This window comes from Toxotes jaculatrix, chromosome 8, assembly GCF_017976425.1.
Source record: "Toxotes jaculatrix isolate fToxJac2 chromosome 8, fToxJac2.pri, whole genome shotgun sequence".
In the NCBI taxonomy this organism is placed as follows: Eukaryota; Metazoa; Chordata; class Actinopteri; family Toxotidae; genus Toxotes; species Toxotes jaculatrix.
In genome coordinates, this window is record NC_054401.1 from 17,667,240 (window position 1) to 17,684,295 (window position 17,056).

The 17,056-nt window shown below is 39.6% G+C and overlaps 1 protein-coding gene across 1 annotated transcript in view; it reads left to right on the forward strand.

Moving 5' to 3' along the window:
• The window catches only part of adcy2a (adenylate cyclase 2a), a 53,358-nt gene extending 36,302 nt beyond the window's left edge, over nt 1-17,056 (forward strand). The window contains exons 15-25 of the mRNA XM_041044578.1: nt 44-128; nt 3,002-3,139; nt 4,097-4,216; nt 4,322-4,506; nt 9,152-9,236; nt 11,488-11,646; nt 12,659-12,805; nt 13,167-13,277; nt 13,624-13,738; nt 15,192-15,316; nt 16,904-17,056. Coding sequence (XP_040900512.1) covers nt 44-128; nt 3,002-3,139; nt 4,097-4,216; nt 4,322-4,506; nt 9,152-9,236; nt 11,488-11,646; nt 12,659-12,805; nt 13,167-13,277; nt 13,624-13,738; nt 15,192-15,316; nt 16,904-17,056 — 1,423 coding nt within the window. The remainder of the gene's footprint in view (nt 1-43; nt 129-3,001; nt 3,140-4,096; nt 4,217-4,321; nt 4,507-9,151; nt 9,237-11,487; nt 11,647-12,658; nt 12,806-13,166; nt 13,278-13,623; nt 13,739-15,191; nt 15,317-16,903) is intronic.

Below are 17,056 nucleotides of genomic sequence, written 5' to 3' on the forward strand. Positions count from 1 at the left end.
TAAACCTGGTGTTATATTGTTTTTGTTTTATTTTTTTCTTTAGGACAACTGTCTTGGGAATATCCTTTGGTATGGCTTTTCTTATCCTTTCCTTGATCCTCTTCATATGTTTCATTGGACACTTCCTGGTGAGTAAATCCATTTACTACAAGCATCACTGTTTTAGTCGTGCTCCTTTATATTAAAACCTGCATTTAACCAGGATACGCCTGCTCTCTAATGGGACACTTCTGTGTTTAATGTTTGTCCTAATGTCATACCAAAGGCACATGAGTGGTTCAAGTTCCCCTCTGGTCATCTCAACAGCCCATTAAGTGCCCTTGTTGTTGGCTTAAGTGCCCCTTAGTTTAACACAAGTGCCTGGTGTGACCCTGTGGTAAAAATTAATCTTGGCTGTCTTCATGAAACAGGTGCTTGTTCTTCATTACACCAACCCCTCGCCCCCCTGGTCCCTTAGAGAGCCTGTGCACACACCTGCCTTGGTGCATGCTTCAAAGGACAATTATTATATAATAATTTTCAGCCAAAATAAAAATGCACACATCCATTAATAAGATGTGATATTACAAACTTATCTTCATCTTTGTAGTGCAGTTATTTGTTTCCCCTCATAGCAAACAGACAGTGCTGTGCATTAGTCTCTGCTGGGTCTTGTTTTTATGGGTTTTACATATCATATCTAGTATGTCATATGCATTATAAATCACTCAGAAGAGACTGAATTAATTCATGGTAATCTGTGATACATTTAATGGGGGTTAAGCCCCCTTAACAATGGCCTGACGATTGAATTGCTAACAATGCGTTCACATGCCCTTTTGAAAGAGCAGGCAGTCATGTCTGTAGATATTGTCAGTGCAGTCATATCTAGCCACTGGAAGATAGTTCAGGACATGAAACACAGCTTCAGCTCTCTTCTGTGTGCTTCGGTCTTCGGTAAAAATAAATGAAAGATCAGAAAAAGGAAGAAAGGAGAATAAGGGTAGAATGACTACTAAAGCATAAAAGGTACTATAAAATTCTCAAAGCCTTTACAAACCATTCCACCTGAGGTCTGGTCTTTAGTTCTTTGCAAGTGAGAATCTGCTGCTTGGCTGTGAACTGTACTCCCCACGGATGTTGCCCAAGGCTCAAAAACAAAACACAGCACTCGCCAGCTACATTTGAAAAGCCCTCTGCTGCCTTTTGTCAGATTTATTTGGCATTGCTGGGTCTTTGCCTCAGTTTGTGTCTTGTCATTGTCTAATTTTTTTGTGAAATTTGCAGACAACCATCAAAGCTTATTCTAGGGTTTCTGCATAATAACTCACAATGATCCTGGGTCCATGGACCCTTTGTGATTAGGAACCATGAACTCCATGATTAAGGTGCATGTCTTTTCTTTGGCTCAGTGTTGCAGAAGAGTTCCTTTGTCCCAGCTTCATGTCTCAAGAAGAGATAAATAATGAAATGATCCCTTATTCTCCAACAAATGTTAGCCATCCATGTAACATGTAACACGTGAGGCAAATCTTGAGATTTTTCCATTAAAACCATAAATGAGGAATGTATAATTTTGAAATCAATTGCATTCTCAAGATTCAAAATACACATCACATTTATTCATACATATTTCCCTCTCTTGGATAGAGTTTGAAAAGTGGACACCAGCCAGCTGGTTGAATTTTCACAGCTGCACCACCAGCATGCTTTACTATGCGTGTACCTAGTTTTCCACTGTCAGTCACAAAATAAGGTATTGGTCTACTTAGCATTTCTTGCAGAACCCTTGTCACTGTATTGGAGGGAATGCTGGAGGGCACCTTAGAAAGGTCAAATATGATTTTTTTTTGATTAACTGACTGTAATATTCTGCCGGTCTGCTGGTTCTGTGATTGTGTCTTGACATCTTGTACTTAAATCAACCCTGGCAGATTCTCTTACTCTGTATTATAATTCATATTCGTGTTTCATTCAAGTTATACCTATTATTATTTAAATTCCTGGTCTAGAGTTGAGGTTTGCAAGTGCCTTGTTTTCAAAACAAAATGATGTGTCCAACTAGCTTTATATTTTCAGTAATCTTGCCGGTGCATAACACAGTCTGCCATCTATAGTTTACTGTATTGTAATGTACATCCCTGAGCTTCTCAAATGTCACATCCACTCCCAGTGATGCTCAGATATTGCTGTGAGATGATCAAGCAAATGATTTGGGCTTTCATCGGCATTGTCTTGCAATGAAACACATTCAGCAGAAGACAAGCAAGAAAAGTAATTGACTGTAACAGGCCCAGCCAGCATTTGCTGAAGCCTGGGAAGATTGCATTTTTGCATGAATGAAAGCTCAGGAATAAACAGTATATAAACTTATTAAAATGATAATGCCGTAGTGCGTGGCCTGTCAGGTACTATTGCTGGGTTAAAATGAGGATCGTCGCTGCACAGTGTCTGCTGCTTTTAAAAACATACAAACTTTGACCCGAGAAATAATGATTTGATTAGTGGAGTAGGAGGCTAATTAACAGCTGCTTTAGTTTTGATTGGCTTCTAATGAAAGTTACACAATTTCCTAGTAGAGTCAAACCTGAAGGGTTTGCTGGGAGCAGTAAATAATGCTTACATGATTACATACATGATGAAATTACATTTAGTTGTCATTTCATAGCGCCAGTATTGCATATTGTTTGAAATATATTCCAGCACGCACCGATAATGCAAACCCTCTCTCCATAATTGGTTGCCTCTTGAACTTGTTGCTTGGCACTGCTGAGGCAATTTGTATTTGATCAGTAATAGGTGCTTCAGTGTGTGAACTTGTAATCTATTTATTTCACAGCAATTGCTTACTCTACAGAAATAACTGTTGCATATGTGTTATTTACTTATTTTAATTAGTCCATGTGTGTGTGTGTGTGTGTGTGTCCGCCACCTTTAATATCTCAGCTCCCAAGTCCTCTTGTGTACTTTGACTCATATGTTCTTGTATTTTTGTGTTGTTGTGTGTTTCTTGTCCCTGCAGCACTGCAGTAAAAGCGCCTCCACTTCTTGGATGTGGCTGCTGAGGTCATCAGTCATTATTGCCAACAAGCCATGGCCCCGCATCACTCTCACCATGACAACCACAGCCCTAATACTCATAATGGCAGTCTTCAACATGGTAAGCTTTTATGTTTAGATACTGCAGTAAGGGAGGGGGTAACACAGTTAGAGATTCACTAGAAATGAAGTATCACAACCCTTCAGATGACACTCCCTTATTTGTAACTGCAGTGTAATTAGGGGGTAGTAGAATGCAGCATGTTGCATGTTATAAGCTGGTGATTTAAACAAATAGATTTTTTTGCAAAATTATATTTGTCAGACGAGCTTGTGTTAATGTGTTCACCATACAGTTAACTACAGATTTTTTTTTTTTTATTTTTTTTTTGCCAAGCAGTCTATCAGCTGGCTATTTCAGACATGAAGATTGTGGTTTCCCTGCATAACGGTGCTAGCACCATTTGCATGTAGTGATAAGGGGATACTGTATATAACATTTTTATTGTTATTTTGCTCCTCTCCATTCATTTTCTAATTTATCTGATAGAGGCTTATTTCTGCAGAGAGAAAAACGACAAAATAAAAAGGCTTGGATGAAGATGGGATTGTAGCCTGAGGCTTGTGGGCAAGTTGCATGATAAAGCACAGTGTCAGGACCCCGGTTTAGACCTTCACACAAATCGATTCCAGAGATTATAATCTTGTTTTGCGCCTGACGTGGGTCAGTCGCTCAGGGCGGATGAACCAAATTAACTTGGGTTTGCTCAGTGGGGCAGCCAATCCTCATCTTGTCCTGCATTTTCACTTTAACAGACATTATTGAATGGTTGTCACTACTGGCCTCTTATCTAACAAGATTCTATTTTCCTCCTGCAAGTACAATGTTAGACTAGTTTGTCTTTTCACATGCTGACGGTCAAGGCAAGCAGCCAGAGACAGCGTGTTTATAATTTGTATGTCAATTGTGTGATTTGTTTCGTGTGGTTGATTTTAATTAGAAAGATTTTTTTTTTTAGCGCTGCCCAAAAATGAGACAAACTTTTATTTTCTGTTGCCTTTTTTTTTTCTTTTTTAGTTCTTTTTGGAAGACAGTGTGTTCCCTCCAGTTCCTGTTTACAATTCATCCAATGAAACACTGTTTTACCCTAATGGACAACCAATTACCTTCACCGGCAAAAACAATTTCTACCTTCCAGTAAGTGAAGATGAACATTATCATAATCACAATTCTCTACAACTTCATTTATTTTCTTTGATGACTTTTGAATAAACCAATCTGTTTGTCTCTTTTTCTGTCTAGTATTTAATTTACAGCTGCATACTGGGCCTCATCTCTTGCTCAGTATTCCTGAGGATAAACTACGAGCTGAAGATGATTATTATGCTGACAGCGGTAGTTGTTTACAACATCATTATTCTGCAAACACACGCTTCCCTGCTGGATGAGTATAGCAGGTTCCTGTACAAGACTGAAAGCCTGGACAGGTAGGTATACACTGACAGATGTTGTTCAAGGGAGGGTGAGAGAGAGATATAGAGTCAATGTGGGTGGAGAGAGAGAGTGTTGAGGTGGTATGAGAAAAGAAAAGGAGGTTGTGTAGAGATGATGGTTATTTGCTGTTAATCCTGTGGGATTCTGTGTAAATGGAAAATCATAGTGATATGAAGAGATGGAATATGAGAAGGTAAAAGGAGAGAAATAAGGTCTGCCTTGAGGTCTTCTTGCAGTCTTCTCAGGAGGCACCCAGGGGCAATCCTTAACAGGTGCTAGAACCACTTAAACTGTTTTTCTTACAATGTCAACGCTTTCTCCATAATCTTATTTTTTCTTTCAACCACTTTCAGACTCTATGCCCCTATAGATGGGATTGTTTACCTCTTGCTCTTCTTTTGCAGTTAATTAATGAGTCAACTCCCACTTTTCTTTTTAATAGATATTTTATTATGGTTATATAATGTTATGCTACAGTATTTAGTGAGACTGTGTATATAGCGTTCCTGCAGGTCAAACACTGAGTTCCTTTGTGTTCACTACATTTGTATACAGGCAAAATATAAGCAAAATATAAATATTCATTAAACTCATTACCAAATGGCAGTGTACAAAACATTCAGGTAGAAGCTTTTTAACTGGTGCTGTCCATCACTTCCAGTTATTAAAATATCTTAAGTTGCTGCCTAATCTTTCATTCACAGCATATTGATAGTTTAAGCTTATCGGTTTAATAGTGTTGAATCAGGACTTTCAGTTTTTGTCCCCTCACCATTGTTTGTTCATCACACAGTGTCCTCCTGTCCTTTCCTGTCCTTTATCTTTACATATAGGGAGGTCAGTTAAAGCTGAGTGTCGTCACTTGCTGTGACAGCAAATCGTGACAACATCTAGTAACACCTGATTAGACTGATTAAACCAAAAAGCAAACCAGTCATTATCCCATAAAGGCAACTAGTCTGAACTCCAGGCAGTGAGGTCTGATCACGTCACATTAACTCGGCGTGTTCCCTGCAGCTTGGGTGGAAAGGGAGAGCACTTGTTTTCTATAAGGTCAATGAGATGTAAATGTCATGTCAGACTATGATGATAAGGTTTGCGTGGCTGAAATGATTGAGTCAGAAAATACAGGTCAAGTTAGTTACAGTCTGTCAGGTCTTATGGTCTCAGGGATCTGTCAACCTTAGGTCTCAAGTTTGTCAGTTACAGTCAAAGTCATGCACAAGTGTCCATAGTGATTCTGACTTAACTACAGTTTGACGGTAGAAGTTTCACTGCAAACTGAATATGTTGTAGTGTTGTAAGCAGTTAATCAGAGCAGAGAGGATCATGCTATTAAAAACTAGTTTAAATATACTGTACAATTACAAATTACATATTTTAAGCCTGTATTTTTCAGTTAAAGATCTTAGACCAGGTGTGTGTGATAGGAATTTTCAACAGCTGATGAGTTTTACATCTTGGTCAAACAGTAGAAAACACACCCATAAAATCCTCTGTCTTAATAGATAGACAACTGAAATACACCAGTTTGCCAATACTTGAGTACCGGTCGCCAGCTCGGATTAATCACCATGAGTATGCTCCTCACATGCCACTGTCATTCACCCACACTGACCCCACTGTGTTCCCCTCTCAGTGCTTCCCCTTCATTTTCTATTCCACACCACATTCCTACAGCCTTCTCTGTTGCCAGCAGCTCAGGAAATTAGCTGCTTAATAAGGATGAACTGCATAATGAGGCAATAAAGAATGAAACCAGTTTCTTGCAGATGTTTTTAAGAGAGAAATCTTGCCCATGGATATGTCACACATGCCATGTGGAGACAAGTAAGGCCAAGCTGTGACATATGCTTAATAGAAAGCAGTCCTCAAGGTCTACGTAACCAATGAGGTTTGCTGTTTTGTCAGTTGATCTGACAGCGATACGCCACAGAGAGGTTTGTTGCTGGAAAAACTGTTTAATGGAGATGGGGAGTCTAATGAAACAAGATGTTGATGTACTGCTGGAAATTTGGTGTCATACAAAGTTAGCTTACATTGGTTTGTGTCCACAGTAATTCATATTAGCCTCGACCATTGTAATGAATATTCATTTACCCTCTATATTATTCTAAAATGCACTGAGCTGTATCAGTATATTGCTGTGTCACTGAGATCTAAGATTAGTACAACAGATCAGCCATCCTTAAAAAAGATCTCAAATGGCTGTTTTTAATCCTGTGTCTGAAATATCCACACATGTACTCTAGGCATGTTTATATGGCTCCTAGAAGAAAGATAATTGACCATTTTATACAGCAATTAAATTCAAAGTAGGCTATTAACATCCTTCATTTGACAGGAGACTATTTAATTATATGTATAGGTATGTGCCAAGCTCAGATTAATACATCCGTTCATCACAATATGCAGCATACGTAAAGGGACAGTCCTGCATTTTGGAAAATAGGCTTACTGCCCATTTCATCATATTGCAGAGTCTGAGAAGTACATGCGTTATCAGTTTTTTTCTGTTTCCGCAGATGTTGGACCACTTTAACTTTGTTCAGCACAAAGACTAGAAACAAGTGAACTGAGTCAGTTGAAAGTGAAATAATAGGTCTTCCAGTAACTCCAACTGTGTCTTAAATGCAGGTTGCATTTCCTTAGCTAGCAAGCTACATCCAGTAACACCTGGGTTTTTCTTGACAGTAGAGTTAAATCATCAGAGTGCAAACCTGGAACACTGTTGTCAGGATGAGGCTTAATAAAAATGGTGCGTGCTGTTACTGCACCCTGAATTCAATGAATAGCTCTGAAGTCTTGTTCCTGAAACTACAGTGTCTGGGTTTTCTGTATATTACTTCAATAAATGTTAAACAGAGATAACATATACATGAGATAGCTGTGTAGTAGTTGGAATGCACATAGTTTTACTTTGTCATTATTTATCAACACCAGACTAATCCCTTTCTGTACTGGATACACACTTTTTTTCTGCGTTTTCTGTGACACCAGAAAATTATACTTCTCAAAGTTCCTTTTCTGTGATATTGCACAACTCAACTTTAATTTGTGAACTTGAACAACCCTGTCCTAAAACTGAGCAGCCAGTAGAGACGGTGGTGGTGACATCATCTACAGACGAATCCTGGAGCTGCTCCACAGACGTCAAATAATGGAATAAGTCCTTGGACATTATTTCAGCGCCTATTGTGGTTTTACTGGAAAATAGAGAGATTTTCTGATTCATAGCTGGAAGCTCTCCTTGAAACTAAAAAGGTTTTTGGATGTAATATCCGAAACAAAAATTCTTGGAGCCCCCAGCATCAATCACCAATTCACTGTCAGTAACTCCAAAACTCCAGAAAGTGTCACCGGATGACACCATCAATTCAAATCTAAATTGTCTGATTTCCAGCAGAGGAACACAGTTTTCTGTCTTTGTAGTGATTGACTTTCCTGTCCAAAGCAACTGAAATAGCATAATGTGATTCTTAAGGAGTTCTTGCTCCTGCTAAGCCAGTAATTTTCACACAGCTTTGGTCAGCTTCAAAATATGAAAGTGTTTAGTGTAGAATTGGCGAATTGAAAAGCTTTGGTCATTTCTGTATTTGGAAAAAAAAACAAAAAACTCTTGATAGCTCTTTTCATTAGAGGGAAAAAAAAAATCTAATCATGCTTCCTGTCTGTGTGGTTTCCATCTCTGATTTGTCTTCAAGTGAAACCTCCCAAATCTGCTGCCTGTCCTCAGTCATTGCCATTCATTGTGTGTAGAGAACTGATTAGACAATGAACCAGGCAAGTGCAGAACTTGCAGTCTGTTTCCTCTGTTGTCTGCTGAGCTCTGCCCCAGATAAGAGTAAGAGTCCATTAATATGCAAAATGTGCTTGCTGAAATTAGGATGTAACAGTCCTGTTTGAGTCTTATCACTCTTTCAGAACTTAAATAGGGACGACTAGACTCCACTGCTATAAAGAAAAATCTCTTCCAGTGTTGATTTAAATGATCTGTGCACTTTTAAATCTCTTTTTGACATGGTCTCTTGTACAATATGTCTTGGGCTTTAAGTGTGTGCATGTCTGTTTGAGTGTGTACAGAAGCTACATAGTATGTATTGTATGGCTTTTTTTTTTTTTTTTTACGCTTTCTTGCATGTATACAGTACAATACATACACACCATAGCTGTAGCTTGGTCGGCTTCCTAATTCTGCCTTGGACAAATGTTCTATTTTTAGTGTTACGATGGTGGAAAGACTAGAGCTTGAAGTGTATTTATAGTGCTGATTCTTTCTTCAACATATAGTGAACACTATCTGTTTTTCTGTTTACTGCATCTTGAGAAATGTTTCTAAAGTGCAACCTTGCAGGGAAGCTCAGCCACTGGCACGTAAACAGTAAACAAGCTCTAGTCTCAGCAAAGCAGAAGTGACAGTCTTAAATGAGTGGCAGCTTGGAATAAAATGGTCTGCTAACCAATCATGTGACACGTGTCACAGACTATTGATTGCAATTAGATTTACTAATTAAATGTCCTTAATCACTTCTCTTTTACTTTTTTCACTCCCTATCTGTGTGTCTATCTTTTTCTGTCTTTTTTCTCTTTCTCCACACACGAACACATTCTGTTCTTTTTTTTTCTCTGCCCTTCAAGACCGGGAGTTCTCAAAGACCTGAAGACTATGGGCTCTATCTCCCTCTTTATCTTCTTCATCACTCTGCTTGTGCTTGCCAGACAGGTAAGTCCACACTATAATAGTTTGAATGACGCTATCGTCTGTCTTCTGCTCCACAGTTTCACATCCACAGCTCTGAAAGAATTGAATTTTCAGCTTTGCTCTTACATCATCACCAGTGCGCTCTTGATTTTGTTCACCACATATTTGCTGTTTTATTACCTACTCTGCCTTGTTTTTTTTATTGTTTTTTTTTTTGCCATGATTTCTCGCAGTATGGAATGGCTATTTTCCCCATGTGCTATGGTCTTTGTCACAGCTTAATTAGTCTGTTGACCTGTAAAATGTGTAAACTGCATCGTGAGAAGCTCAAGTTATATCCTCTACGTGACTCTCACATCTCCCTGATGGGGTAAAATACCTTTTATTACCTCAGTGCTTAGATGAAAATCACCTCTGCACAGAGCTGATGAGACAGTAAAGCTTTTTGGCTGCTGTGCCACACTGTGAGAGAGAGGCATCATGACACCAGTTTGTCTGGCCTCCCTTCAGCCAGTCAGGGCCAATGATTTACATCAGCAAGGCTGCTGTTACTTGGGTGGACTCTGAGATTTACTACCCAGGAGATGCAGGGACCAGAGACTGGTCACTCTGGAGAGCTGTATGCACATTAGTCTTACTATTCTAACATTGTGCCTCACTGCAGGGCAATCACTGTATTTGGGAGCGATCCAGAACTGGGGGACTGCTATGCACAGGCGCTACAGTGCAGTCTTGGGCAGCAGTTGCATGCATTTACAGTTGACAGTAATCAACTCCATGTAAGCTTTACATTTTGATTACGCAGGTATTTACGCACAATTCCAAGCTGCTGATAACATGTAGTAGATAGCACAGTACATGTAAGCCATGTCACACATTCATTGTGTCACTTTATCTTTTTTATGTGGTTTAGAATAGACTTGAACGCAGGATGAAGTCACTGTACCCTGTCAGCGAGAGAGGACACGTGCAGAGCAGTATTACTGTTTTATATCGCAGCTTATCATTAAATGGCAGCCGATCCCCTTTATTGTGTTCTGGAATAACAGCGTGGCTGCTTCACGCTTTTTATTTCACCGTGGGGAATGAACTGTGTCCACAAAAAGCCTACTGACTACGTGAGTGGATATACAGGTGTAAGCAAAAGCACCCCCTTTTACCTCATCCATCCTGTGACACTGGTAAACTGTTACTACACAGAAAAATAAATTAATTGTGCATTTCAAATGTGATGACATTGCAGGGACACTTGTTTGGCATCACAGTACTCTGAAGATATGTGCTCTATGCATTATTTAGTGTGATATAAATAGGGTTCCTTCCCACAACTGTTGACACTATAAATTCCCATTGGGAGCTTCTGTTTCTGTGAAAGCTTCAGGCTTACTGTCTCACAAAATGTGGAAAATGTGATGATAATAAGCTTCCTGCAACAAGTGCTGCTGGATTTTGATATAGAGCCACAAATCTAGACATGAATAATAAGAAGATTAAGTTTGAAAGGATAATAAATGTATTTGCAGAAGACAAATTACTGATGTATTCGGCTCGATGAAAAGGCGCCAGGTGCAACTGTCTGTACAGCAAAAATAACAGATGCCATTGATTAATATCTGTTTAGTCTCACACATGCTGCTCTGATGTGTATACACACTTTGTCTCAGCTCCACCCCCCTTTGTTCTTTCTGACTGTAACAAGTAATTATATTTCTAATATCAAGTCATATCACTCTCTCTGCTTGACGAATTTTTTCCATCAGATCAACTTACAAATGTGCTTCTCCTTTATCAGATCAGTTCATGTACTGCTCTGAAACAGGCTTAAATAGTCTTCATCATGGAGCACCAAAGCTGTGACCGCTTCACACAAAATGGAAGAAAATTAAATGTCACCTTATGCATTGTATCTGCAATATTTTCATCAGGGAAAGTCCCACCTGCCCTGAATCAATTTGCTCCGTCTTCCATTAGACTGTGTCCTTCCAAAAGTCATGTTATTGTAGTGCTGTTTCTTGTAGGATTTTCCTTATATGTGATTTAACCAGTGCCATAAAACTCACTGTATTTCCGTCTTTCTCGATGGAAGTTGTATGAGTTTTTTGGCAAAATTAAACACAAATGCAGTCCATTGTTTTCACTGTTTCATTTTCTTTTCTGTCTTTAAGCCTTGGTGGACGCCTCGCCGTTTTCTATTTTTTCTCTGTTGACTTGATGGAAGCAAGCTGTACAGCTGTACCTTCAGTCTCTTCACCTCTGTGTCCTCTTGTAACAGAATGAATATTACTGTAGGTTAGACTTTCTTTGGAAGAACAAGTTCAAGAAAGAGTGTGAGGAGATTGAAACCATGGAAAACCTCAACCGGGTTTTGCTGGAGAATGTCCTGCCTGCACACGTCGCAGAACACTTCCTGGCACGCAACTGGAAGAATGAGGTGTGATGTTTTCTCTTCACTGTAGATATGCACGATTATGCAGATTCTGGTCTGACTAACAGCTGCAGGACCGATGTACGGTGGTTTTACAGAGGTCTTGCAGCACCAGTGGCTGTATTCCAAGATCCATTACATTCCTTAGCTGTGATTAGGCCCTGCAGAAGCAGCTTACCTCAAACATAATCTATATTCCACGTCAATACAGTAGATTTGAAACAATGTATTTACATATTTTATTCCTTTGCTGCTAATCATGTTAAATTTTAATCCATGCAAAATGGGTGCTGTCAATACATGAGGTATTTCAGCAAGGTCTTTAGATAGATGTAGAGAGTTTTAGCAGAAAATCCAAAACCAGAATGAATAATAAAGTAGTAGAGAAAGTGCTTGGTAGTGGATGGAAAGTAGTAATGTAGTATTAGTATGATTAATATGATGATGATGAAACATTGAGAGTCCAGGTGAATTTGCTGACGTGCCTTTGAGACCTTCTCATTCATCATTGTGAATCACATTTTATCCCCTGAGCACTTTTCACAGGGCGAACTGTGAAAAGTAAAGTTTTAACATCTTAGGAAGTTTAGAGGACGTGGGATCCTGAAGGTTAAGTGAGTTTAAATAGAAATGCTGCTTCTGCTGCAAAAATTTCTGAATGAAGAGTCAGCAAATGACTCTGCTCCTCCACTTGAACAGGGTCCAGCAGCTAGCTGCTTTTCTAATGGATTTTTGAGCAGCTTTTACACGAATGGTGGTTTGGGTGGTTTCCCTACTTTCTTTTGTCTGTCCAGTTCATCACTTGTGTTTTATCTGCCTCTGTCCAACCACTAAGGAGTACTATCAAGTGTTTGTAATCTTAAATATACAGGAAACTCTTATATGATCCAAATCTAACATCCATCCATCAGAATCTGTGCTTCATCCATGTCGAAAGTCTGTGGTTTATCAATTTTATAACCATTTTTATAACATTGTTTTCTTAAGTCTGTATTTTATCTTGTGCTTTGTTGCGCAGGATCTGTACCACCAGTCCTACGACCTGGTGTGTGTCATGTTCGCCTCGATCCCAGACTTTAAAGAGTTTTACACAGAGTCTGACGTCAACAAAGAAGGATTAGAGTGCCTCAGGCTCCTCAACGAAATCATTGCTGATTTTGATGAGGTAAACAGCCCTCACTCTTGCAACCATCACAACATCCTATGCTTGCACCAGAAATGCTAGAACCAAGGATGTCTTTTCCAGTAGGTTTCAATGCCTTCATAGTAATATGTGATTGAATTCTGTCTTGTGCATGATACTATTGTAATGGTATCTGAATAATCTGAGAGGCTTTCCTTGGCTGAGAAGAGGGAAAAGAAAACAGTAATGTTTTTGTTTTTTTGTTTTTTTCATTCATTTTGTCTATATATGCACACAGACGTACGTCTCTTTTACAAATGACGGCATGTGCTATCACTTCCCCTCTAACTGGTCTCAAATGTTCTAGCTGCTGTTTGAATTGTGCATGTATTTGTGTGTGTAGCTGCTGTCTAAACCTAAATTCAGCGGTGTGGAAAAGATCAAGACCATTGGCAGCACTTACATGGCTGCTACTGGGCTGAATGCATCACCTGGACCTGAGTACACATCACAGGTAGGCTCAGCACACACACGTTCACACACAAATAATTTTATTTAAGAAATTCAAGCACATCAGTCCTAATTCTCCATTTTGGTGCGACTGCCTCAAAATCTGTTGCTGCTGTTTATACTGTCTATACTCTATACAGATTCGATATTGTATATACTGCTCACATTGTGAATATTGTCATTTATAGTATTTTTTCCCCCAGTAAATCTTAAGTCTTATATTTTTGATTTTTTGCATATTCTGGGTGAATCAGTTTTGCTGCTGTGACGGATACAATTTCCCCATTGTGGGACTAATAAAGGTGTATTTTATCTTATCTTACTGATTGTGTGCTTTCACTGTTTCTCAGGAGCATGACAGGCAGTACATGCACATAGGGACCATGGTAGAGTTTGCATTTGCCTTGGTGGGAAAGCTGGATGTTATCAACAAACACTCCTTCAATGACTTCAAACTCAGAGTTGGTGAGTTACTCATGAACACTAAATTTAAAAGCAAAATGCTGTGACTACAACACTTGTCCTTCCATTCCATTTTCATTTTGCTTTCTAAAACTGACCGCACTGTGAATTCATCATGGTTTTACCTGTTGGTTTGGCTCTAAATGTAATAATTCAGCAGTGGGGAAGCGACTTTGTTGCCTGTCAGACATCAGAATGCAGCAGATAAATATGATGAAGCCTGAGAGCACAACAACATCCCTGCTGCTGGATGAGAGTTACAGCCCTCGCAGCATTGTTTGTGTATTGGCAGAAATCATATGTTATTGTTCTGTTTAGAGTCACACAGGTAAAGAATAAGCTTAAATGTAGATTGCAGGAACTCTATGCTTCATTGATATATTAGGTGTTGCCATGGACATGGCATTTTCTTGACAGAAACAGTGAGAGGTATGTACGTCAAAAATAACAAGAAAATAAAACTCATTTCAGCAAGACGTAGGTATAGTCATGGCAACATGGCAGAGAGAGAGAGAGAGAGAGAGAGAGAGAGAGAGAGAGAGAGAGAGAGAGAGAGAGACTGACTAAAGAGCGGAGGGAGAATTGCAGAGGAAAGCAGGCGGGCAGGTCCCAGCTCCCTGTGTGCAGTAAGAGTCAGAGTTCGATACCTTCAACCTGTCTGTGAAGATCACAGCATGGGATGGTCCATTAACTCAGCGGTGTATGTGTGTGTGACTGTACGTCCCTGCTGCGTCCAGACGGGCCTAAAACGCTCCATCAGAGAGGGATACAAGTCCCCACCCACTGGGACTGGACAAAACCAGTGGCCGTGTGCCTGTGTGTGCGCCGCTTGCGCACTTGTACAGATTGCAATTTCTAGCAATCTGGAAATTGACTCAGACGCCAGAGTGAAGAGAGGCCCAGTGTCATCTCGGTGCTGTGAAAAGCTACAGAGCCTCCTGAGCAGAGGTGCTGAGAGTGTTTGGGATTAAGAGTTCAGCTGCATTTAGCTTCCACTTCATCTCATGTTCTGATGAAATCTTGTGAAAAGCTTTGTTTATTCTGAAAGCAGCAGGTCTCTTGCCGAAGGCCTTTTGGAGCTGCACTCTGGCTGCATTCAATAATTAATCAGTAACGTTGAAAATGGATTTTAATACATCTCTACCAACACTGTTCACATATGACACCAGAAACAAAAACAAAAAGACCTGTTCTTTTATAATTTATCATTTAAAAATGTGCCACTTTATGACAAGTGTCTTGTATTACATACTTTAGCGTTCAAGTACACGATAGCAAGGTAACGTGTCAGCAATCCTGTGTTTGAAAGAGCAACACAGTAATAGCAAAAACCGGAAGAGAGATTTCCCATTCAGATTAAAAACAAGAATGTGAAAGTGTAGCAAATGAGTGGCCACGATACAGATGCATTAACTAAGCTGAAGTGTTCACGGGGTTGTTTTGTGTCCTTTGTCAGGTATCAACCATGGTCCAGTGATAGCTGGAGTCATTGGAGCCCAGAAGCCTCAGTATGATATCTGGGGGAACACAGTGAATGTAGCCAGTAGAATGGACAGCACAGGAGTCCTGGGAAAAATACAGGTAACAGCCGCATGTTTTTCTTACTGCTCATATAACTCATGATCTTATCAACAGATTTTGTCTGTGTAGCCTGATATTCAGCATCTTATTCCTCTTATGCACCGGGTGTGTAGTAGTATATTTTTGAGTCCAATCCACATACGCCATCCTGCTGCTGGAAATACTGCGTAGTTTATAAAGTGTTTATCAATCATTAGTTGAAAATAGTTCCCCCAAAAAATACCTGTTAGAGTAATCTTTGCTAAAAAAAACTACAGTTCCCAGGTGTCTTTAGGAATAGCCCTTTTTAACAGCAGACATTTTGACTTATCATAGCAGGAAAAGCAAAGGTGAAACACATTTTGTAAACTCTTTTAAGTGACCCAGTAAACATGCACAAAAAACAGGGCAGACCAACTGCTTCACCTAAATGAAATGCACTTGATATGAATCTTATTCCACCTGCTATGACGTTCCAAAATGTCTGCTGTGATAAAGGTCTATTACTCAGACTCATAAATCCTTAAATATTATTTGTGGTGGAAAAGTTTTTTTTAATGTCCTCAGAAATAGTGAACAGGAATGTTTTTTTATGGGATTTGTTGACCATAACAAAAATACAGAATAACGGCAGCTTTGACTGTTCTCTGTGATGCATTCGAGAACAAACCCGTTCGATTCTCTGTATCTGCCAAATATCACATTGTGTTTGAAGCTGGCTGTTTCTTTCAGAGCAGCAGGACTGCTCCATTTTCAAATGCAGAGATTTTAAATGTCAGTACGGATGTTTAGAAGATAAAATTCCTATTCCCTCTGCTCATGCTGTTCATAGCAGCAAGGACATCACATCATCTCAGCATCACGTGACATCTTCAAATCTCACATTCGCAAACTGCCTGAGCACTGATAAGATTAAGTGTTTTTTCACCTGCATGTCATGTGCCTGTGAGAATCATTCAGTCTTCAATAGGCTGCATTACACTTCACAGCCTGTACACATTTAATAAAGCCATCTGCTGCTCAGCGCAGCACAACTGCAGCGCTTTCACTGGCATTCCAGGACTGCCTGATGATATTTTAAGACATGCAGAGGCAACAGTAAGAAATATTGAATTCTTCCCAATTAGCAGACATGTTTCCCATCCTATGTTAGTTTTACGAACGATCCCTAATTTTAAAACTCAGAGGATTTTTTTTTACAGTGTTATATTTTTATAAATAAAGTTTTACTGTATTTTGCCAAATTCTGCTTTGTTGTCTGGAAGCTGCAGTGCTCTGTGATGATTGGCGTGCTCTTCATCTCTTACAATCCTTGATGACGATTAAAAATACAGTAGGGACACCTACTTGACATACATATTTTTTTGCAGTCTGGTCTGAAATTAACCTAAAGGTTAACACTTTATATTCAACTTGAATCCTGCTTTTGTCTTCTAATGCAGAGCATCATGCCAAGAAGACCAGAGTTTGTTACTGATGAATTAATGGTCAGCAGATTTTTTCCCAGCTGCTGGAGATGTGTAGAGCTGAGTGTTTTTGTCGGCAGGAAGTTAATCCACTTGTTTGAGATAAGCAAAATGGATGTTATCCGTCTGGTTCTCCCTGTAGGTGACGGAGGAGACGAGTCGCATCCTTCTGACCCTGGGCTACATGTGCTCTTGTAGAGGCATCATCAATGTCAAGGGCAAAGGGGAGCTCAAGACCTACTTTGTGCACACAGAGATGACCCGCTCACTGTCCCAAGGGAATGTAATGCCGTAA